This window comes from Furipterus horrens, unplaced genomic scaffold (genome assembly GCF_987537825.1).
Source record: "Furipterus horrens unplaced genomic scaffold, mFurHor1.1.pri manual_scaffold_5, whole genome shotgun sequence".
In the NCBI taxonomy this organism is placed as follows: Eukaryota; Metazoa; Chordata; class Mammalia; order Chiroptera; family Furipteridae; genus Furipterus; species Furipterus horrens.
The window spans coordinates 42,797,951-42,821,753 of record NW_028327175.1 but is presented as its reverse complement, the minus strand read 5'-3'; the positions used below and the strand labels follow the sequence as shown (position 1 = coordinate 42,821,753).

The following is a 23,803-nucleotide window of genomic DNA, read 5'->3' as shown; positions in this document are numbered from 1 at the left end:
ACCCTAGCAGAGCTGTTAAAAATAAAAACATGTCTTTCACCTAGAGTTTTACGCCAGTCAACTTCTAATGATCTACTCTGTGGGTAAGATAAATGCAGCAGCGAAGAGGATACACCCTGTATAGAATAAGGCTGATCTCCATGTACAAAGGAAAATAATAAAAGTTAAAAGAAATATATTTTAAGCTTCAAACATTTGGGTGGTGCATTTCAAGTGAAACTATTTACTGATAAAGATCTAATCTCCTTCTTTTCCCCCAGAAACATCTTGTCTAGAAATTTTCATAAGCTGCCTCATTTTGAAGCTGCCTCACACTTCAAATTTTCATTTGTTAACCATCATGTGGATGTTCTTCGCACACAGGTCTGAAAAAGCTCCTTCTAAATCTGGGTTTCACTCTTTTTCATTCAAACTTCCACCAGTTAAAATAATGTGAGGCATAAAATTATTTTTCTAAAAAGATAACTGTTGGAAAGGAATGAAGGATCTGAGAGATTCTAGAAGCTGATAAAAAAGAGGACAGTCTGGAATGATGGCAAGTAAATTCACTCACATCCGTACACTTTTATTCTGATGGCAAAGGAGGGAAGGGACAAATAATAAAATGACCACTCGGTTGAATTAATTGATGTCATTTAACCAATGCTGTTCAGGAGGTGGGTTGCACCCACTCACAAGGGCCGCTGGAACTGTGCCCAACTCTGCCCAAGTTGGAGTTCAGTGATAACATGAGAGCTTGAAATTGACCATGGTGAGAATATTTACACCGTGGAAATAGGCAAATGAAACAAACCAGGGTTTTTTTCCTCCGTAGGAGTTGGTTTACCAGTACACTGTGGGATATAACAATATCATGATGTTAATGTAAATATGGCATGAAAAAGCAAGCAAAAAGAAAGGAAGGAAGCAAGAGAGAATAAAAGGAAAGGGAAAAGAAAAGGAAAAAGAGAGAAAGGGAAAAGGTCAAAAGAAACATTTATTAAATGACACAGACTTATAAATATTTTTTAAACTGATCCAGATGAATTATATGTAGCCAACTGCAGGGTCAGAGAAAGATGGTAGATAGGCAGAGCCAGTGAAAGCCCAAGAGGCTGTTTCTCTCTTCTGCAACTCCAGGAGGGCCGAGAGGTTCTTGGCTGCGATGACAACCAACATTGTCTACAGGCAGGCATGCACACACACCCGAGCACAGGAGACAGACGTCAAAGGTCTGCACTGTTAGCGTAATAGGGCAGAGGGAACTATGCTTGATTTCTGGGCTCCCTTCAAACTTAGAATGTTACGTGGTTTTAAGTTCAAGTGTTTTGTGCTTTACCCAAACCAGAAAGGTAAGAACTGTCTTTGTCATTTGTATCTGTAATTCCATTACACTCACCACAATCAAGAAGCTGTCGTAACTCTGCTGGGTTGCTGGAGCTCTGTGTTCTGTAAAGAGTTGAACTTTCCAGACCTAGGACACAAAGCAGAGCGAGTATGCAAAACACAGCTCTCTGGAGAACCTGTGAGCCGGCTGCCAGAAGGACATTCCAGTTCCCATCCAGTATCTATTCTAGATGTGTACCAAATATTCTTGGAAGTCAACTCCTACTATTAATCTTATCTGGCATGTCAATAATTTTGGCAAAATCTTCTGGCCACTAAGGAACAAGTTAATTATATTTATTAAATTATGGAGAACTTAATCGTTTCCATACAGTAACTACATGTTAATATGGAGTTAGAAATCAGACCAAGATTATGTCCCCAGTACACAGCAACAAATCGCTTATGTGTCTAGTACAGGTATTTAATGAATGCCCAAAAGACAAACATAAATTATAACAACCATGACACAAGGTTATAGCAAGTTAACTCATTCCTTCTACCCATTGGATTACCTTTCTTTTCAATGGCTTCTACTAGCTTGATAAGAAGAGGCGGAGCAATGTCAGGAGGGGCAAACTGTTCTGCAAGATCTGGAAGGGTCAAAGCTGCAAAGAAACAAAATCCAACAATTAATTTTAATTTGGGGCAATCAAATGCATCAAACAACAATGAAAAAAAATTAAATACAAAATAATTTAACTCTATTTTACAGTAGCAAACTCAGGCCTCAGCAAGAGAGAGCCCTGTGCTGGGGCCCTGCACTCTAGAATGCTCCTCTCTGGGCCTCTTCCCACAGTATTTGAGTTTGGGAGGCCAAGGAGATATGGCCTTCTCGCCTAGGACACTCTCAGAATACTTACCCAGAATCCCAAAATTCCTTGCCCCAGTGGCTTCTCAGGGCCTGTCCCCCAGGACCGACCTAGCTGAGGTGGCCCTTGGGCCTGAGGGGCTCAGATGGAATAGAGTTTCAATGTGCAAGGCCCCTGAAAAGTCATGCTCTGGGGCATAAGTTGGAGCCCAAGTTCAAATCTGACCTCCTTTTAAGTAAAAGTATTTTCTCACAATAAACCAGAAGAGGGAGCTAAATATATTCACCTCAAATTTCTCAAACTGTAAAATATAGGTAAAATGATAGTGTTTATGAAAGTATCTACATATGCAACCTGTTTATTAGCCATTAATTAATAACTTTTTAGACAAGGTTTATCACTGTGTACTCCTACTAAGAAACACTTTATACAATCTAAGAAAGACTATTTGTAATTTTGTTTCAATGAGACTTTAGGTGTGTGATTATTATAAGCCATAAATTATGTTAAGCAAATTTCTAATGAGGGCCATCTTTCTAATGCTACTACTCTGCATGGGACAACAAATTTACACAAAAATAAAATAAAATTATATTATTAAACTTTGACCTCAGAGAATTAATGACCTTGTATCATTTTGCAAACCCTATACCCTATGGTCCAAGACCTTTTTAGATTGCACTATGTCCTGTGATAGACAATACGTGATCTTGTCACCTATCTCTGTATTAGCCATTGTAACTACGTAGGATAAAAGAAGAAAAGCTAAATCATGGAAGAAAATCGTATAGCAGCACCATCTAGTAGAACTTTCTGTAATGATGGAAATGTTCTAATAGCTGTGATAGTCAATAAAGCATATGTGGCTAATGAGCACCTGAAATATAGCACTGGGACTGAGAAACTAAATTTTTAATTTTTACTGACTTAAATTGAAATAGCTGTATGTTCCTAGTGACCACAGTATTGGAGGGCACAGTCCTAAAGCCTGAGCAAGGGAAAATTTTGTCAATAGCAGATGAAAGATTCCTGAGCTGGCTTTGTGCTACAGACAACCCACTATAAAGCCATCCCTGGGGACAAGGCATTTGGACAGAAAGGGCTGATCAGCATCTGAACTCTAGGCTATCATTGAGTATCCTGGGTGCCTGCTACACCACTAGAACACATCCTGTACTTCATAAAGGCAGAACAGATATGCCACTGACTTTCTAGACAGTCACTATGCAGAGAGATGAGTGAGAACTTGATCTCTCCTATATTTCCTTTGTCTGCCTGAGCCTATGGATTACTTGGAGAATTTGCTAGGAAATCAAAGTACTAACACCAACTTCTGGAATTGGAATATCCAGAAATGGAGTTAGTAATCTGTTTGGGGTTAGTAATACGTCTTAGAATATGCTGTTACGATAAGCAAATTCATGTGGGTGACTCCCTAAAAAAATCCAGCAATGACATCACCAAATCTCTAAATGTTAAAATGCGAGTATATCTGGAAACCACTTAAAATACAAATGTTCTGAAAGTTTCATATAGAGTTTTTAATTTAAAACACTGCAAAATTAAAAAGGAAATACTATAAAATGAAAAAGCACAGTATTTCATTTCCTCTAATTAACTATAAACTACTTCCCCTTGCCTTCAAAGAGTATCAGCTCACAAAAATATCCTCCCCCGTAAATGCCTTCTCCATTGAACAGGATGAAAAATATCAGCATATGAAACAGAAGGAAAGCATAAAGGTAGAGAAATGATGTACAGAAATGTTATTAATTAGGATTCACTGTAGTGTCTTTTCTTAACCCTCTCAAACTTACAGGTCTGAACACACGCCATGATGCAGAAAGTTAAAGACTAAATTGTAAATACACGAACCCATATATGCATCCAACACCCATCCAATTAACATGTCCAGTTCCACTTTCTCTTCCCTCATATATTACACAAGCATTAGGTTTTTTAAATTAAAAAACAAATCCCTGAAGTTGGCAACTGAAAATGGAATTACTTAATAAAGGTTTATCTCCTTCCATAATCTTATCAAAACAATCATTTCTGCAGGCAAATTTGAAAGTTAAATTAAGTGATAATTAAAGATTTCACCTCATTGTGATTGGAATATACACCCAACAGCTGTTATATTACTGGGTTGGCAAATACTACATATGAAAGTTATAAAAGTGCTCCTTTTTTTCTATTGTATGTCTTCACTTCAACCTGACGGAAAAAAAAGGTAAAACTTTCTTTCTTTAGTTCTTTCAATGGTTCCTTGGTAAAAACAAACAAACAAACAAATAAAAAAAACAAGGTAGTTTACTTGCAGTATCCTGAGTTACAAAATATCATTCGCTTCACTCATACAGGTGTTATATGAAATTAAAGCACTGTGACAGCAATCGGGTATCTGGAACTTTTCTCAGAGTGCACACCAGAATACTTCAAAAAGAAAGAAATTAGATGTCAATGGTAGTAAGTACAGGTACTCCTTTTGAAATACACTGAATTTCCCACTGAATTTTTATTATAGAAAAAAAGCTTTGTTATCTAAATGTATGAGTCATCACAGCTGATCAAGGTTTTGCAATGGGAGTTTTAAAAGGTAAATTTTACAAGGGGAGGTAATTTAAAAAAATAGCAATGCAAGAATTTCTTATTCTTGTGACTCAATCAATTTCGCCTTTAAAATATTTAAACATAGAGAATGTGGCAGCTCTACCCAGAAACCTTTGAAGTTCACATCTTTTACTTCAGGCAACAGGATCAATTAACACCAAGAGTCTAAAAACGTATTCTAAAGCAAAATATTAATTATTTCAACAATCCTAAAATCAACTATTCCTTTAATTTTATTAAATATGCAAGGTCAATATTTACTTTATCATGAGATCTCATTTTAAGAAATTCCAACAGGAAATGGCAATTGCTAGGAATTACCAAATTTGGTAAGCTGTTCTTTGAAAAGTCCATGATAAAGCCCCACATCACACAGTTCAATAAGCCAAAACATAATGGAACTAAAAATATATATACAAAACATATGGGTCACATACAGAAATTAGCATGATCCTCACAAAGTCTGCATATAAATCCTCATTAGATTTTTATACCTTAATGAAGAATGCTTTTTAGTTGTGAATTCTGTGGTAGCTGGTGGATAAATCTGGAGAGCCAAGTCCACCTTTAAGAATCTGGTGAATGCAGATTTTTATACTATAATGCAACACCAGTTTTTCACTTAGCTGAATCATTTTTTCACCAGAAGAAATCAATATTACTTAAGGAGAAAGAAGACAAGAAACAACAGCCAGAAGGGTCTAAAAGTGGTGAAGCCAAGACGTATTGTTTCCTTAGAAAAGAGGAATTAGTCTTCAACATTGAACTAGGTGCCCCAGTTGTAGAAAGAATTTTTGATGACACTTCAGATTCTGCGTTTTCCACTAGTTCTCTCTTCCCCCCTTTGCCCCGGTGACAGCCAATCACACAGAACAGAAGAGAGCCTCCTCTCCGAACTCAGGCCCTTCCCAAACCACTAACATTGACAGGCCTGAACAGCCCTTGGGCACCAGCGGTGTGTGGGAGACAGTGGCATTCCTCGCGTTAAGCGGTGCCAACACCGCTACAGAGTGCAAGATGAAACCAGCACGCAGCCGCACCTCTTGGAGGCGTTCTCCATAAAAAAAGATATTTTAGACTTAGTGCCTGGCAGGGACGAATGGAAAGTTTAAGCTGAAATTCTGGGACTCCAGAGACTGCTCACGCCAAGTATTTCATTACTGATGGAAGCAACTTGGAAGTGTATGAAAAACTGCCACTTAGCTTTTAAAATCTAATACAAATACACAGAAAAGAAAGTGAATATGCAAAGTGTGAATCAATATTAAATCAAGATGTTTGTCTAATCACTGTTGCTGAACCCAAACTTGATTTCTGTCTGAAACAATCTCTCTCATTATTTCAAATAAAAAATGTACTTTCTCCTAGGCAAAGATTACTTTTCTTAAACCTTATAAGCATGTTCATACTTTATGCCTATAATGGTTAATACCTTGAACGTTTAAACTTCTTAAGCTCTAAGGGCAAAGCCATAACAACTGCTAAGATACTACAGCTTAAAAAAAAAAAATTTTTAAGCAACGCAAAAGAAAACAATTATGGATTCCTTAATTTTGGAGCACACCTGTTTAATCAGCAGGTGAGAAATTATGAAAAGCGCAGGTTTAAAGCCAAAGAGACCTGGGTTTAACTTGTGGTTTTGTCACTTACTGAATGTAACCTTGGGCATGTAAATTAACTTGAACCCCAGCTTCTTCATCTGTAAAATGGGAATAATTATTAGTGTAACATAAATAACATAAATCAACATGGTAGGCATAGTGCCCAGTGTGTAGAAAGCACAAACTAATGGGTATCTATGACTTAGAATTATTCATATAATCGTTTTCATCATTATTGTTAATAGATTTTTAAAATACCCAAGTGCAAAGACATATTTTAAGATGAGAAACTATAACTATTAAGAGAAAAGTCTTGATACGTTTTTTGAAGATTAAAATTTATTATTTAACAATTTTTAAAAATCCTCACCTAAGGATATGTTTACTGATTCTAGAGAGAGAGAATGGGAGAAAGAAAGAGAGAATCATCAATGTGAGACAGAAACATCAACTGGTTGCCTCCCATACGTGCCCTGACCAGGAATTGAACCCACAACCTTTTGACGTACAGGATTATGCCCCAAACAAGCCACCTGACCAGAACTCAATACTTTTTAAAGATAGCAAAATGAAGTACATGAGAGGGTAGATATCTGTATTTTGATTTTCATTCTATAAACATACTCAATATTTTTTCAGAAGTCATATTTAAAATATCACCTTATTTTCAACATATTGCCCTTTTTCCCTATTAAAAGACTATTATGCTAATCTCTTTAAGTTATTATACTTCAGTTTTTCCAATATAAACATAAATGAAGCTGAAATGATACTGAACATGATGGAAACAAGCTTTTTTGGGGGGGTGGGTGCAGATACAGGCAACCAGAAGTAGAAATAAAAAGAGTAAATGTGAAAATAAATCTTCAGCCATAACTACATTATTTCCAGCGATAACTAGTCAAAAGGAATGAAAAGAGTTGTCAACAGATTTAAACAAGAAGCTGGTAAATCTTTTCAGATACCCTAAACTAATTAGTCTTCAATATCTTTATCTTCTCCCAGTTACCTCTTCTGCTCTACAGCTTAAAAACAAAGGAAGGGGATCTGGGATCCTCTGCCTGTTTCATTTTATTTCTAGACAACAGACTAGTATAGGAAACAAACAGGAGGCAGAGATCTTATTAAACATAAGCAGACGTTTAGTTTTGCTTCTGATGGCCTCAGCTAAAGCCTCAGTCAGGAGATAACTGAAATGCAAGATTACACTTAATCTTTGACAGGCTAGCCTAATGAATTGTGATTCTTATCATCTAAATTGGAGGCTGAAAGATTACCATTCATAGTGCATAGCAAATTAAAATGCTGGACAGGAGGTAAATAGGGAAGAAAGGGACTCCTTTCCCCCCGAGGAAAACAATTTATAGTTGAGACTGTGGGATTCAGGCGGCTAAAGATTTATAAGGAAAGGTGGTCCTTTGCTCTGGTGGCTTAGAAAGATTCCACAGGCAGTGTGACTATGAGGCCCCCAAAGGGAAAGAAAGAAGGAATAATTGCGTGTCATACACAATGGATGCTGGACCAATTTTTGAATAAGTATGTGAGTATTACTGAACATCAATTAGGAGCCACACCCCCATAGTATTTCACAGACATGTTTTCATTCATTATCCATAGCAGTTCAAAGGTGTATAGTCCTTACTATCCCCAATTTCAAGGTGAGAAACTGAGACAGAGAAATGAAGTCATTCAGTCAAGGTAACAAAGCTCATAGGCAGTGACCCTAAGTTCAGCTTGGCCCTCTTTCTCTCCACCAGAGTCTACATATAGGTCCCATTCAAGGAAAGACACCTATGAGGAGTTTGCCAAAGTTTCCTGCCAAGTCTCCCTAATTTAAAGGGTAACTGTGATACAGCTGTTACATGACATACAGGTTATTAGATGCTTGATCCCATGAGTAAATAAAGCTACGCAGTTTTATGCCACCAAATAAGCAAGCCAGTAGAATTCATAGAATTCTCCCACACAATAAAACATTTTGAAATGCAGATAATTAACACCCTAAGGAGAAGGCAAGGGGGAGCCCCTTTCTCTAACAGGAGGGCAGTGGGGGCTCCGGATGGGCCTTGCTATCTCCCTCGTGGCTCAGGGTGAACTTGGGGAGGCACTCACTCCTCTCTCATTTATATCTGATAACAGATTTCACAGTCAAATGAATAAAATATAATGTTAGAAATGCTTACAAATAATTAAGCAGGGTCTTCCAATGTAACTTGAGAAGCCCAATCTGCTAAGAATTAAAGGAACCTCCTCCCATCAGGAGAGGGCAGATGGACTGGGCAGAAAGGTACTACTGGGGAAACTGGAGACCAGAAAGAAGCGTTTTGATCTAGGCTGGACGCTAACTGTGTGGAAGCAGGATGTTGGCTGGCCAAGGAGAGTGCAAAGGGAGGGTGGACTGCCAAGGTGGAAAATCTGTCCAGCTAGACGGAACAGGCAGTTTGGAGAAAGCCTGGACAGAAATCAGAGAAAAGAGCCACTACTTCTATTTGAATAACAGAGAGTGCAGGGTTTTCTCTCTCACATTTTAAAATATACTACCAAAGAGTTGAAAGAACTGTACAGTGAATGCCCATATATCCTCATCCTAGATGCCAAAAGTAACATTTTGCTCAGTTTTATCACATATCTATCCATCAGTCTCTCTCTCTCTCTCTCTCTCTCTCTCTCTCTCTCTCTCTCTCTCTCTCTCTTTTGATACATTTCAAAGTAAGTTACAGAAATCAATTGCTATGGACTGAATTATACCCGCCCCCCCCCCAAACCATATGTTGAAACCTCAGCTCCCATGTGATAGTATTTGGAAATTGAAAATGTGGGAAATAATTAAGTTAAGATGAGCTCATGAGTGTGGGGCCATTATTATAGGGTTGGTGCCCTTATAAGTAAAGATGCCAAAGATCTCCCTTGTTCTCTCTTTGCTATGTGAGAACACAGAGAGAGGACAACTCTGCAACTCAGGGAAGAGCTCCCACTAAAACCAATCATGCTGGCACCTGGACTTCCAGCCACCTGAACTGTGAGAAATAAATTTCTGTTGTTTAAGCCACCCACTCTCTGGGATTGCACTGTGGCAGCCCAAGTTGCCTAATACATCAATGCACTACACCCAAAGAGAGGAAAGAAACCTTCATCTAGAAAAAAAATCGATGCCAAATTCTAAATCTATAGGTATTTAGTAAACATATTCTGTTTGCCAGAATATTCCCCAGGGCAGTACTTTCTAAACTCAATGTGTATAGTAATAACATGCTGCAGAAGGTCATGGTACAGTTCACGGTTTTGCATTTCCAACAAGTTCCCAGGTGATGCCCATGCTGCTGGTCCTCAGACAACACTTTGAGTAGCAAGGATATACAATGAGTCCATCAATCACAGAGACAGAATCCATAATCCTAACCATTAACCTTCATACTTCATACTTGCTGCCTAAATGCCCTGGGCTTCAAGGGCTGGTCTTACAAAAGATCCCAGTAATCCTGAACATGTGTTGGGCGGATGATGCTGACTGACACAAAGGGTCTAGCTATAAAACCTAATTAGATCTGATACGATACCTAATTAGATATCAGAAGAGAGAGACTAGCAGTAGAGGCTCTGCTGTTCTGTGCATCTGTGCACCCATGTGTAGATAGGAATCACGTGGCCACAACCTGCCTAGTTCCCACAGTAAGTTCAGGCTGAAGACTAGCACCCAGTTCTCCTGAAGCCCACATGGGAGCTTTTCTCACCTCCCATCACATTGAAGGAGACCTAGCTGTTTAAATTTTGGTGGTGGTGGTAGGGCTGAGGATAGCAGTAGGAAATATTAGAAAGGCTGATCTATGAAATTACTACCACTAGTACTAGCATTACTTCTGGTAGTTCTCAGGTATTGAATACTTTGTATTGACAACTGTGCTCAGTGCTTTGCCTCATTTAATCTTTTTTTTAATGTATTTTATTGATTATATTGTTACAATAGTTCCAACTTTCTCCCCTTTACTCCCCTCCACACAGCATCTCCCTCCCCCAGCAATTCCCCCCGCAAGTCCATACCCATAAGCTTTCCCGCTTCACCCTTTCATATATTCTTCTTCTTGACTGCCTCATTTAATCTTTACAACCTTGGAGGTACTGCAATTGTGCCCACTTTACAGATAAGGAAACTGAGACTAAGAAAAGTTAAGCAAGTTAGCCACAGTAATGCAAACAGTAAGTGGTAAAAGTAGGACTTTAAAGAAGTGGTCAACGTCAAAGCCAGCCACCACCACTCTGAATCTCGGTTACCTCGTTAAGATGACATACCCCATGATGACACTCCGGTCGTTACAAAGCTGGGGAGAGGCTGAAAAATCTTTGCAGGATGTGGATGGAAGAGCACTTGGCAACAGGAGCTACCCACAATCACAACCTTTAGTGACGAGATGTGTTTGTTTCACTTGAGCTTGGATTGGTGGGCCATATTCTTGCCATTACCTCTGCTCTGTCAGGATTGAATCCTTGCCAGCCCACTCAGCCAGGCTAAATATTTTCAGGGCAGCATTTATTAAATATTTTCTCATAAGGCTAAACTAAGCACATTCTTCCCCAAGGATGTAATGGGTTTTATTCAGCTAAGTATAGCTGGCTAACTTATCACTTTTCAGCAAGGTACAAATGGACTACTCTGGTTAATCACTGGGTGGAGAAAGGGCCCAGCAAATAACTTATAAATACATATATTTTGTAAAATATTTCAATAGAGTCCAAAATGAAAGCTTACTAAGATATGCTTCATAAGTACATGAAGGGAGTTAAAGTGCTCATGATTAGAGAGGGAGAGAAGAGAAAAAAATTAACTGTGGGATTGGGAAGAAAAAAAATAAAGGCAAAAAAGACAGAAGGCCAGAAAATATATATTGAATAGAAAATTCTCTACTAGCTAATACATAAAAACAACATAAGAAAATAAGATAATAGTAGTCATATTTTTTCAATTAAAAACGTTTTTTTAAAAATCACTGATAAAACTGAGTTATCCATATATAATAAAAGATACAATTTTTGACATAGAAGTAAAAACAACCCTAAACACTTGTGTGGGGAATCATAGTTTTTTTTTTTTGTTTGTTTGTTTTTAAATGAAGTAATATACTTTCAGCACCTCAGACAAATGTGATTAATTCTAGTTGGCTAATAAAATTCTCACAATATACTATGATTGTCAGTGAAATGAACAAGAAACTACTCACCTCTCAGCTGAATAAATTCATGGACTTATTCTGGTTATGATTTTCTTTTTAAGGATAACTATTTTAGATGGGTCAAACTGGGCAGCAGTTGGATCTTATTAAATTCTCAAATAAGCTTAGGAAAATAAAGTATACACTACAGAGACTTATTTGTGCTAGACTAAACTATCCTTTAAAAAAAACTGGTATACAGGACGCCCTACAGATAGAACAGAAACAAAATATAAAATATATATTGATTACAGAAAGAAGACTGCCCATATTCCCAAAGAGTCTTAGAAATAAACTAAAAAATATAGAAGATGATAGCTGAAAACTGGGTGTATTTTTATAATTGCTTAAAAGTCAGCAGGGAAAAGGCAGCTAACTGGTGAAAGAAAAAGGGTGAAGTCAAAAATTAAGCTGGATGGACCCAGATAGGAAACTTACTCCATCAGTCATTTTAATCAATGACTCGAGTCTCTGGCAAGAAAATACATTGGTAACAATTTGTAGACAGCACACGACTACAACTTCCCAGTAAAAAGTGGGAACAGTAAGGAAAATGCTGGTTTCCTATAATGAAAATACCTGCGATGTTGTTAATGAGAAAGTACCCCGGGACTCCGGCTGGGGGGCGGCCCAGAGGTGAAAGCAATCACTGATCACTGCAGGGTTTTCCTTTCTGCATTTTCATCTCAGAGTTGCTTCTTTCTGAACAATCGTGACCACCTAAGCTCCACTTCTCCATTGCGCCACTTGGTCTTGGTTGAAAGGGAAGTGACAGGGCCTGAACCATGGGAGGGTGTTTTGTACATTTTGTTCTATCAGATTAGGCCTCAGTAACGTTATGAATTATGAGCTGTCAACTTCTTTTTCATCTGCTATAGAATATGCTTCTTAGAAATTGTGGCTATAAATAAAACAACAGATGTTTTTTGCTGGCTTCAATAGGAGCTTGGGTAATTTTTAAAAAGGGGCTGGAAGTTAAGCAAATTAATCCAAAATGCTGTATTAGGTTTCCCCCTGTTGGTCATTTTCTGCATTATCCTTTTGAAGGCACAGATTCATTTTAGTACATAAAATACTTTGGGGGCCATTTAATATTAGCCTGTTGGAGAAAGGGGTTTATAACACACTGCATTTTTTTCTGTTACTTCTACATAAAAAAATACTCCTTACCTATGCATGTTACTATAGGGTACGAAAAACAGCAGAAAGGCACTCTGCAGCAGTAGTAGGGAAAAAAATAAGACAACAGGTGAGACATGAGCTCTAGATCTGTTATTAACAAGGTTGGAGAACTCTGGGGAAAACATTTAATATCTCTGGGCCTTCACTTCTGTATCATTGACGTGGTAAGGTTTACCTTAAAAGTTCTAAAATAATTTCTAGTTCTTAAATTCTATGATTGGAAAATAAAAGTCAAGGAGATCACATGACCAATATAAAATTACTAAATTTCATTCCATCATGAATCACTCTCAAATTCACTCTAGTTTCTCTTTAGGCACCATGTTGTTGGAAATATGGCAAAAATCACAGGAAGGCACCTGGGACATGACTGGAGATGAGAGCAAACAAAAAATTACTTCAAATATTGAGGGTAGTGGGGGGGATAAATTAAATGAATTGCATTAAATAAATGAAAAATGGCACAATTTAATTGTATTTCATTGGGCTGCTTTAACCTATCATTTCTAACAGAAGGAGGGAAAGCTTTTCTGAAGTAGTATGTAAGTGACATACAAATTTTCAGTCTGTCAGAATGAACACATGAATAGGACTAAAACATTTCTCCGATTTCTGAATGTGGATCTAATAGGAGACAACTAAGTACATGTTCTTAACTGTATTCCAAAGTCAAGACAACTACAAATCAGAGGCTCTAACTTTACCTTGGTTTCGACACACCATGATTTGGGTGGAGGGGGGGTACAGATCTCGAAACTGAGAGCAATGTGAAAGTCAGGCTGAGGGAAGGAGGAAAACGGTCACTGGCTAGACGCTGCTCTAGTCACTTAGGTCATTTCCTTGAGTCATGATAACAACAGCCTTGTGAGGGGCATCAGTTCCACTGTGTATGTGGGAAAGACTGAGGTTACGTGACTTCAGTAAGGTCACTTGACTAGTGTCTTGTGGAGAAGATACCACAGCCCACGTCTGTCTGAAATGATCTCATTGGGAGGAAGGTTCTATCACCATCGCCACTTTAGAGAGGGAAACACTGAGACTCAGAGAGGTTAAGTGACTTGTCCAGGCTCACACAGCTGGACCAGTCAGAGCCAAGATTGAAGGGACAGAGGTTATCTAGTTTAGAGAACATAAAAGCATCTTTCTTCCAAGGAATCCTTATGTACTAATTGAGTGTCATCGCATTAAGTTCCCTTAGGGCATGTGGTTTCCATAGAGACTGCACCTTTTCTTGGTCCAGCTCAGTGCATGACTCTGGAAACTGGGGCTGCCAAGAGCCAGACAACAAAGTTAGAAAGATTAGCATTCTCTAGTTAAAAAACAGACCTAGAAAGTGGAGAGCTCAAGAACAGCCACTCCTTGATTGGCCCATTTCCCTACATACTGTATTTTTAGAATTCTCTGACATTCTACAGGAAGTCGAGCATATCTGATCTATGCACACTAAATGAGAGAAGAACTTTCCAGGCATGATGGACAGCCAACCCTCTTCAACCCTGAAAATCACAGTATGAGGCCAACCATCTCCATGGTCTTATCTTTGACCAATTCATCACTTTGGAAGAAAAGACAAAGGTATATATGAAAAGAAATCCAGGTGATATAGCATAGAATTGTACACTTAAAAGCTACATAATTTTATTAACCAATGTCACTCCAATAAAATAAAAGTCAGAAACTCAATTAGATCAAAAAAAGAAAGAAATCCAACAGAACATACAAATCAGCACCAAGTAGAATATATACCAGAAATTCAGAGAAAGGATGGTTTTCAGTACTCTTTAATGATGGGTTCCAATTATAAGGCACACATACAATTTTAAAAATTTCTAATAGCCACATTACCCATAAAAATAAATAGGCTAAATCTTTTATTTGACCCTACATATCCAAAATATTACCATTTCAGCACACAGGGTGGGCAAAAACAGGTTTACACTTATAACACAATAAATAATACAGAATAAACTCAGTTTTATGTACTCACAACTGTAAACCTACTTTTGCTCACACTTGTATAATCAGTATAAAGGTTATTAATGAGATATTTTACATTCTTCTTTTGTTCTGCTACACTTATAGCTCATCTCAGTTTGAACTGGCCACATTTCAATGGCTCAGTGTAACTGGGACATGTTGGCTGGTGGATCCTGCACTGGGGCAGCACAGCTCTAGCAGACATACCCAGTCTTCAGTTTTTCTCAGTGTGAATCTGGTTCTCTGGAGAATGTGTTAGCTTTGAAATCAAAACTAAAAAGATATACAAAGAAAACCATATTCCTTATATCCTGAGAGGGTCAAATAAGAGTCCTGTGTTCTTTACTCTCAGTGTGTACTGAGTAAAAACAGCTTTACGCTACTGCAGAGGCATTTAGTTTGGGTGGACTGGGAGGGACCTGGGACACCAGCAGGGCTCGTTATACACTAAGAGTATCAGGAAGCAGGTGTCCTGGTGTCTGTCACAATGCCCAGCGTGGGGTGAGGACATTAAGCAGACCTGTAAGTTGATGCTTCAGAAAAGCTGTGATTAGTAAAACTGTTTCATCTGATGGCTCTCTGTCTGCTACTTGTTACCCTTAAAATGAGTATCAAATGTGTCTGTGTGCCTCCTGCTAGAGACAGTCTGCTGACTATAGCTGACATACGGTCCCATTATCAGGAAAGGCTGCCGCAGCCTAGCTATTATGTCAAAAAATCTCAAGTCTGATGAGGTACACATCTTGACAGCAGGAGCAGCAATAACTTCATTTATAGTATTAGTGATCATTAACATGTCTGATATTGAGTACAAAATAAATGAACAGAAGTTAAAATAAAAGCGGTGGAGGTAGAAACGTGTTCCTAGTATTGGAAGCAGAGGCGGGCACCTTAGAGAGCTGTCTTTCTTCCTGATAAGATGGTTCAATGGCCTATATTTTTATAGCTCAGTATCTTCAAATTCAAACTCTCTAACAAATCCCTTTTTCCAGAAGAAGCAACTTAATAAATCCATTCTTATAAAAACTTGGAAACTATTTCTCAACTGTGTTGGTAATGATATTAAGTGCATCTTGAGCTTCATCTGCTAAAAAGGCAGCATGACATGGGGCTCTGGACGAGGGTGGAGCACCTTGAGGGACAGCCTGTGCTGTCAAACGCTGTCTGCCTTGCAGGAGGTGCCCATGCTGCTTGCTCTCTGTCCCAAAACTTGACTCTTTCCAAGTATATGGAATATGAAGCTTACGCCCAGCTCCTGACACTTCCAAGAAGGAAAACGTGAGTTTCACAGCTCAAATAGCTGCTTCCACTTTGGGCCCAGAAGAAAAATTCTTCCTTTAGAAAGTCAAGCAGCTATTGCTTTCTCCAAAGGTAAAGTGTATTATGGGTGTCAAAACTAGAAGTGTCAAGCAGTTCCCAATTCAGATTATACGATAACATTATAAATCACTATTCAGCAAAGGCAGTAAGAAAAGAACAGAGTGGCAGTGAGAGTGCTCCTCAGATCTCTGGGTTCATTTCAGGGGAAGGGGTCTGAGTCTGGGGGCAATGGGGGGTCACTGAGCTTGAACTTCTAAGGAGAGGTTTGTGAGAGCCCCCCTTATGAAACAGTTGACACAGAGAGTTTATCAAGTAAACAAGACTTTCAAGGTGTCAATTTTAATGGTTTGTGGGCTTGGTGATGCAGGTCAAACCTTGGTATCATGTGCTACTTTATGACCATACCCAGGAAACGGACTCTCAGGAGGAAGTGTGCAGTCTATAAAATCATGTCCATACTACCTGCATTAAACAGCTAGAAAAGATTAATTTCAGATGTAAATCAACATTTCAAGAAAGAGGCTCAAGAATATAAGCATTGGGAGGTCACTCACGGAATCTGTCCCAAACTCATTGTACCAAGACAACAGAGGATGTGATCAACAAGTAACTGTTGATACTCATTTATAAAGAGGTCAACTTCTCCCAAGATGTTCAAGAACTCGTGGTCAAAGAGGACAATGTGAAGATGAAACTTAATGATAGACTATGACCCATTTGAGATTCTTAATTAAGAGATCTAGGTACTTTACTTTAGAATTTGTTTCGCCTGGGTTCAAATAACACATCTGCTTCTTTTGCACTTGGTGGTTAAGTCTCCAGAGCAGGGGCCTAGAGCAAGGACGTTAATCACTATACCCTGCACTGTGACACATGAAAGGTTTTTTTTTTTTTTTTTTTTTTTTTTTTTTAATGTGTATTGGTTGGGCTTCTCTAAGTCGAATCTTTCTGGACCTCAGTTTTCTAAGATGTAAGTTCTATGGATTGAGTTATCATTTCTAAGATCCTCTCAAATGCTCTAGGAAAACTTTATGAATTGAACTTGCTGCTGGAAAACAACAATTGTGTTATGCATTTCCACTAACAATATTGAACATAAACCCTGAAATAGTGTATCATTGAGATTTTAACACCCATGAGTAATAGCCTTTTCCTTATCCAGTACTTGAAGATAGTATACGAATAATTCAGAGATTGTTAATGAACAATAAAAAGATGGTGTGATGTTAGGAAAACCAAAAACCAAGCAACCAAACACAAAAACCCAGATAACGTATGCCAGATACAGTGACTGCTTGAATATTAATCAACCTGTTCTGAAAGGTTGTCTGAACAAAGGAAGGAGAAGACCATTTTGCAGGACACAAGAAAAAGTATGAGCAGAACATGCTAACTTCATAGTGTAGTGTGCCTGTTTTCCCAACCCTAACCGACTGTCAGACTATATTACTCCCTTTTGGGATCTTTCAGCAGACAGCAAGCCAAAAGCATAAACAGATCAACATTAAATTACTACAGGCCCGCCCTTTGTTAACAATGTTTCTCCTCCACAGTTATGTTTACATTTTAGCAGGCTCTGTGGTAAACAGGAGAGGGGGAAACTTCGCGGCTCCGCCTATCACAGAGGCAACTTCTACTGGCCATCTGTCCGCGTTTCATCGAGTCATGAATCCCTTTATCTGCTGAAGTGGGAAGATGATAGGATGTGGTGGCAAGCTGGGCCTAGCTGCGGCACACAGCCCTCACCTCTTCAGGTGCTCCCATCTCAGACTGTTGGCCACACAGCATCCTGCATCCCTGGTGGTACATATCACCGTGGTGGCTAGGGAGACGCCACAAAGCATGTCTGCCATCTCCTGGAGTGGCCACACCCTGAGGAGGACATGCTGTACCACAGGACAGGTACTAATGCATCATGGCCGCCACTTGGCAGGTCATCACATGACAAAAGGTTGGGTGAATACACTGACCTTCTTTAACAGGAAAAAGCCTCGCAAAACCGAAAAACAAGAGGCTTGTCCCGAACATCTATCTTCCTTTCCCAAGTCTTTTTCCCAACTTGGCAATATTTTTTGTTTCCCATTATCTCATTCTTTTGCTAATCCCCCGCCCCAATCTGAGACTGCTAGGGGCTGAAATGGAAGTGATCAGTGAAGCTTCTGGGGTTATCATATCAGACGACTGTGGTAGATTTTAATAGGGTCTCCAGCCAAATGCTTCCAATTGTAGAATTCTAGGCATAATCTTCTTTGAAACACACATGCACATAGATGACTCTTTAGTACTTTGCTATGAATGAATCATTAAAATGTGTCTAATTAAGATCAATAAACCACTCCAGTCAATGATGGATGATGCAAAGCTGAGACTAGATGATCACGTAGGACACCCAATCATGCTCACTGTTAGGGCTTCAATAATAACCAGCTTCAGACAATGACAATGAAATTAACAAGTGTAACAATAATACCTTAAATTTCTGTAGCACTTAGATTACAAAATGCTTTTATATATTTTTATTTGATCCTAAAAACAGAGAGAAGAAAAACTAGTTAAAGAGAAAAGGGGTGAAGGGGGGATCAAAGTAGAGAAAGACAATCAGTTAAATAAGTTCAGGCTTCTTTCATTAAAAAACAGTAAAACATCTAGTTGGGTAATCAAAGTTGCTTCGAAGAATGTGCTATTTTAAGTAAACATGTACTTTGTTTTAGAGATTTCTGTGAATACACCCCTATGAGTTCAGTGTTCCATACTTACAACTGGGTGCTTCAGAAAAAAGAATAAAACCACACCACAAAGCCAAGTCTACAAAACCCATATCTATGTGGGTTTTTGAAGATGTTATCAGCGTTTTAATGTGAAGTGTCTTGCAGACCGAAGTCCTAAACTTGAATCATTACTTCTCGGGAATTCTGCAAAGCATAAATAATGTTCCAAACAATGTAAAAACACCCATGAATGTGCATATTATAATCTCCCCATGACAGGGGTGATAATGACAACAGTTACCAATAATGGAGAAGAAGTAGGCTGCTTCACACTGACAGTATGCTTCACTTTTGCCCTCTGACTCCCTCTGGAGTTATAACAGCAATGGAAACAAGTCAGGGTGGGGTCCTAAAAGAATACAGTAACATGAAAGGAGTAAGGCTGAGAATCAAAAGGAAGATACATCTCATTATAAGCAAGCTTAAGTGTTTTTCCCAACCTCCAATATCTTTATAAAATCACTTGCTCATTTCCTCCAAGGACTATTTCACAGAGCATGACTTCAAATTAATGCTTGGTTTGGTCCATAAGAGTCATGAAGAAGTAGCTGACAAATAGCATTTGTTTAACCCACTGCTGAAGGAGATGATGAGGCTGACAGAGGCTGACCCAGATAAAAGATGCTATTCGCCTACAGCTTGGTCGAGAATGAATATCTCCAAAGACCATGGAAGAGCCCTGAATTCACCATTTGTTTCTGTACAACACTAACTTCCCTTTACCAGGGAGAGTGGGTTATTTCTTCCACATCTGTGGTATGGGAAAACCTTTATATGACAAAAATTTTAAGAGGACTAAAAAGTGAGTACTTTGCAAATCAGGGGCTGGAACAATTCTCCTTTGGTAATTTTTAGAAAATTAGATGCTGTTAAATTTCATCATCCATTTAGAAATCTCAGAAGTTTAGCTCTAAAAAGCTTCTGGAGCAACCCAGTAACTACATTCCAGGCCCTTCTAGATTTCTTTCCCCTGACTGATTTCTCTCCCCAAAAGTCCAGCCTCAGGGCAGTCACATCCATTCACACTGTCAGCTAGGGACAAATTCAAGAGAAGATCTGGAAGTTACCCAGTGGAAAATTTAGGAGTAAGATTCACAATCTCAGCAAACCATGATTTAAGATACCACTTCATTTGCCTCATTAAACAAACACACACTTACACACACACACACACACACACACACACACACTTATGCAATCTGCTCCCCTGTATTATATAAAGTTCTAAGATCTAAAAGAAACATGATTATGGGTATGACTCATAGCTAAGCACTTCCAAGAGTGTCTTCCCTTAAATCACAATAAAGTTGTAAAAAATAAGTTACAAATGGTGACTAACTCAACACTTAGCAGTCCATTCAGGCCAGTTCCAAGGTAAAAATGACCTACATATTAAACCAATGTCCCAGAAACACACATAACCCTATCCTTAAAATTCCTGATACAGGGTCATTTTTTTAATTGAAGACTTCGCTAAAACATTCTTTCAAAGATACCCTTTTGGCTAGAGGTTTCAGATGAAAACGCCTTAAGATGACTTTTGCTTTATAGAGATTCCAGTGACCCAATACTACATAATGCATTCTTTTTGATTTTTCTTTTTTTTTGCAAATTGGACTGAATAATCTTTTTGGTCCTTTTTAAATCCAAAATCCCACTCAAAATCCTTTTCAGCAAACTTTCAATTTTCCATCCTAATTGAAAAGGGGAGAGGATAAGAGAAGGGAATTGATCATACAAAACAAAATGTCTGAACAGTTTATGTTTTGATTTATAATGCAGAATTATTCTTTTTGTTGGGGTCAGCTCTCTCATGGTCTAGCTTTATTTTTGCTGACAGTCGCAGAAGAATAGGCAGTTCACAGAGAGATCATCAGAAGTTTGCTCAGACAAAAAATTTTGGTCAACTGACATATATAACATTTATGTGCCACACTTATGACCAAATGGCAAGCATTTAAAAATCACTCAAGATTCTGGAAACGTTATAAAAATACAAAAACAAAAAATAGGATGCATGGGAAACTAAAAGGAAGACATTTAATAGCTCTTTCTTGGAATTGATACAGATGGGTTTATAGTTCATTGTTTGTGGTCATTCTTCTGACTAAGTAAACATTCCACCTGCTTAGTCAAGTGCTGAGAGAATATGATTACAACAAAATACGTATAAAGCATGCATTTCATTTACAACAAAGGATTCTAAAAAGGCAAGCGTGTGCAGCTGGAAGTAACTGCTACCACATTTCACCAATCTCCCCAGCTCACTGTAGGTAGTATTTGCAAACTCCTCTATATGTTCCAGCTGTTTTTAGATAATAGCTGATGCTGGGAACATCTTACCTAACTTACTGGACTACCATTTTATTTAAAATAGGATTCTGGACTCTTTCTTTTATAAGGACTAGATCCATTTATTTTCAAGTCAAATAAATGACCCAAAAATAAATTTAAGTTTAGCTCTTCCGAAAACAGTGATATTTCACATTGAATGTGCCTGAGGCCAGAGGAAATGTTCTTTCCTTTCCTAAAATTTCTAGCCAAGTACTAACAAATCCAGTTTCTTCCCAAGAATATTTGTTTTCTATTTCTCCGAGTCTAGTTTAAAAGGGCTGGAACCTTTCACAAGAAAGTTATTCCATTTGCTAGTTGGCTCTTTCTCCAAGTCCAGTTCAAATCCTATGGGACACATAAATCCTTATCTGAAATGTAGGATAAGTGTCATGAAACAGACTTGGAAACTGGGAAACTGCAGCTCAAGGCATAAACACAAAGGTATAAGTGAAGACCCCCTTTAAATCGAAACTGTAGCAATCAGAAAGACCACCAACCGTTAATTCTTTAATGGAAACAAAAGCATTCAAGGAAAAAGTCTGCATATTATTACTAATTTGGGGAGAAAAACAGGAATGCAGATAGAATTAGTACTGCTAGGACAAAGAGACAAAGTAAAAATAAATTCACATTCATCCTGAATTACTTAAGTCAGACATAGCAACATTTTTTCTCAATCAAATACTGTGTCGGGTCTTATGTGAAAAACAAAAACAAAGAAACAAAACAAAAACAATCAAAGTAGGAGGAAGCGCAAGGAGAGAAGGCAGAACAAGGTCGATTTTACAGCCACTAAGCTGTATAGGCAGCAGCCACTGGATGGCAGCGGGCTGTCACCTAGGGAAGTTTATGGGTCCTTCAACGTGCCCTGCGTGCTCTGCCCCAACAGCTGGAGGCCTGGGGAAAGACAAGGTGGCTCCTCTCCACAAAAAGTGTCGGAGGCCTCTGGCCTAGGAACTGTAAACCTTTGCTCTGATCACCAGCAAGACCCCTGAAAAATATGAATTTACTATCAGAATATGAAATTGGGGACTAAAATGAAAACTTCTAAATAACTTCTAGGATTCTGAAATTCAGAACACACACACCCACACACACACCCACCCACCCACCCTACAGTTTCCTATTGAAACATTATCATCCCAAACCCAGTACAACAAATTAAACCTTTTAAATGCTACACACTCCCTTCCCTCTGTTCCCTTGGCATTTGATACTTTTTTTTTTTTTTTTTGGTGAAATCAGTAATCTCTCCAGTGACAAGCTTTACTTTCAAAAAGTCTATCTGCCAACTTAAACAGCAACTCCTAAGGCAACCAAATAATGAAAGACACATGTAGGTACTTGCCTGTCATCAGATACAAACCCTTCAAGTGTGCCTGCAATTGGGCCTGTAATTCTGCTGATCTTGGTTTGGGACAGTGTGCCAAGAGCGGTCTAGGGTGGTCTAGGTCCTTGTCTGAACAGCAGATGAAAAGGTGCAAGGGGCTGACCTTTGTTATCTCTGCTGGACTTACTGCGAAATAAGTCATAACTCTTCAGTTCAATGGGGAGATGTGAGGGGTTGCTCAAACATTTGGCAAACATTAAAGTCTTAAGACACCAAATTGTGATTTCTGCCTCATTCCTGCCGGTGAACTGGAGGCAGTGCTTTCCAAGTTGAAACTCATGATCCATCCAGAACATCTCCACGGTCAGCCCTTCAGTGTGCACAGGGCCAAGGTTCCACCAGCCCCCAACCAGGGAGGGACCCAGCACAGCTAGGAGAGAGTCCCTTCCTGGATGATGTGCAGTTCGCTCCTTTTCCCTCTCACTGTGCAGTCAACTGCCAGCTTCTCCTCTGTGGGTCTAGAAAGACTGTTTAAAAAATTGCAAAGTCTCAAAGCTGGAGTAATGAAAGGCTGGAAGATTTGAAACAAAGAATAGGATTTGTAATTCTAGCCCATAAGTAAAGCTCTCTCCTGTTTGCAGCTGGGCCGATCATCAGAAATCAGTGGCTGATGAATCCAGGTCTGCAGGAACCAAACGTTCCACACACCCCAAACCCAACCCCAGCCTGGAGACTGACTTAAGCAGCCTCTTATGCATTTCCTATGAGCCTTAGTCAACAGCTCACCAATATCCAGCCCCCTTAGTGCTGCTAAACAAGTAAAACCTTGAGGACCATTAGGGCTCATAAAGACATACTCATTTTAAAAACTTTTTTCTTTTTAACATAAAACGATACATTGAAAAACCAACTGAGAAAACACTGTTTTCACCTTTCATCTTCTGAACCAAGACCCTGAGTCATCTCAGGCATGGTAAGACTCCCAGAGATGTGTTCAAAAGGTTTTAGCAGGAGTACATTTCCAGCACACATTATTAAGTCTAGAACTCTAGAATATTTTAAAATCAAATCTGGAATTCAGGAATTTTAACTTCCATAATGACAAGGGCAACGTTAGCCAACAGAACCCACTGTATCACCTACTTAAAGAATCAGTGCGGCCAACAACAAAAAATCCTAGCATAGTTTAAATGGGATCCTTATCTGAAAGCAGTATGCTGATAGGTTTTAAAGCCAAATCTTTAGTGCCCAGAAGTTGGTTACTGTGTCAGAAAATCCTTCCCTTCTCCCTTGGGGA

General features: G+C 38.7%; 1 protein-coding gene across 2 annotated transcripts in view; it reads right to left on the bottom strand.

The window, feature by feature from the left end:
- Positions 1-23,803, bottom strand: part of PIK3R1 (phosphoinositide-3-kinase regulatory subunit 1) — a 79,361-nt gene that overhangs the window by 23,758 nt on the left and 31,800 nt on the right. For both annotated transcript variants that reach the window (XM_090276341.1, XM_090276342.1), the window contains exons 3-4: positions 1,881-1,973; positions 1,379-1,453 (exon numbers count right to left, since the gene is read on the bottom strand). In XM_090276341.1, coding sequence (XP_090132467.1) covers positions 1,379-1,453; positions 1,881-1,973 — 168 coding nt within the window. The remainder of the gene's footprint in view (positions 1-1,378; positions 1,454-1,880; positions 1,974-23,803) is intronic.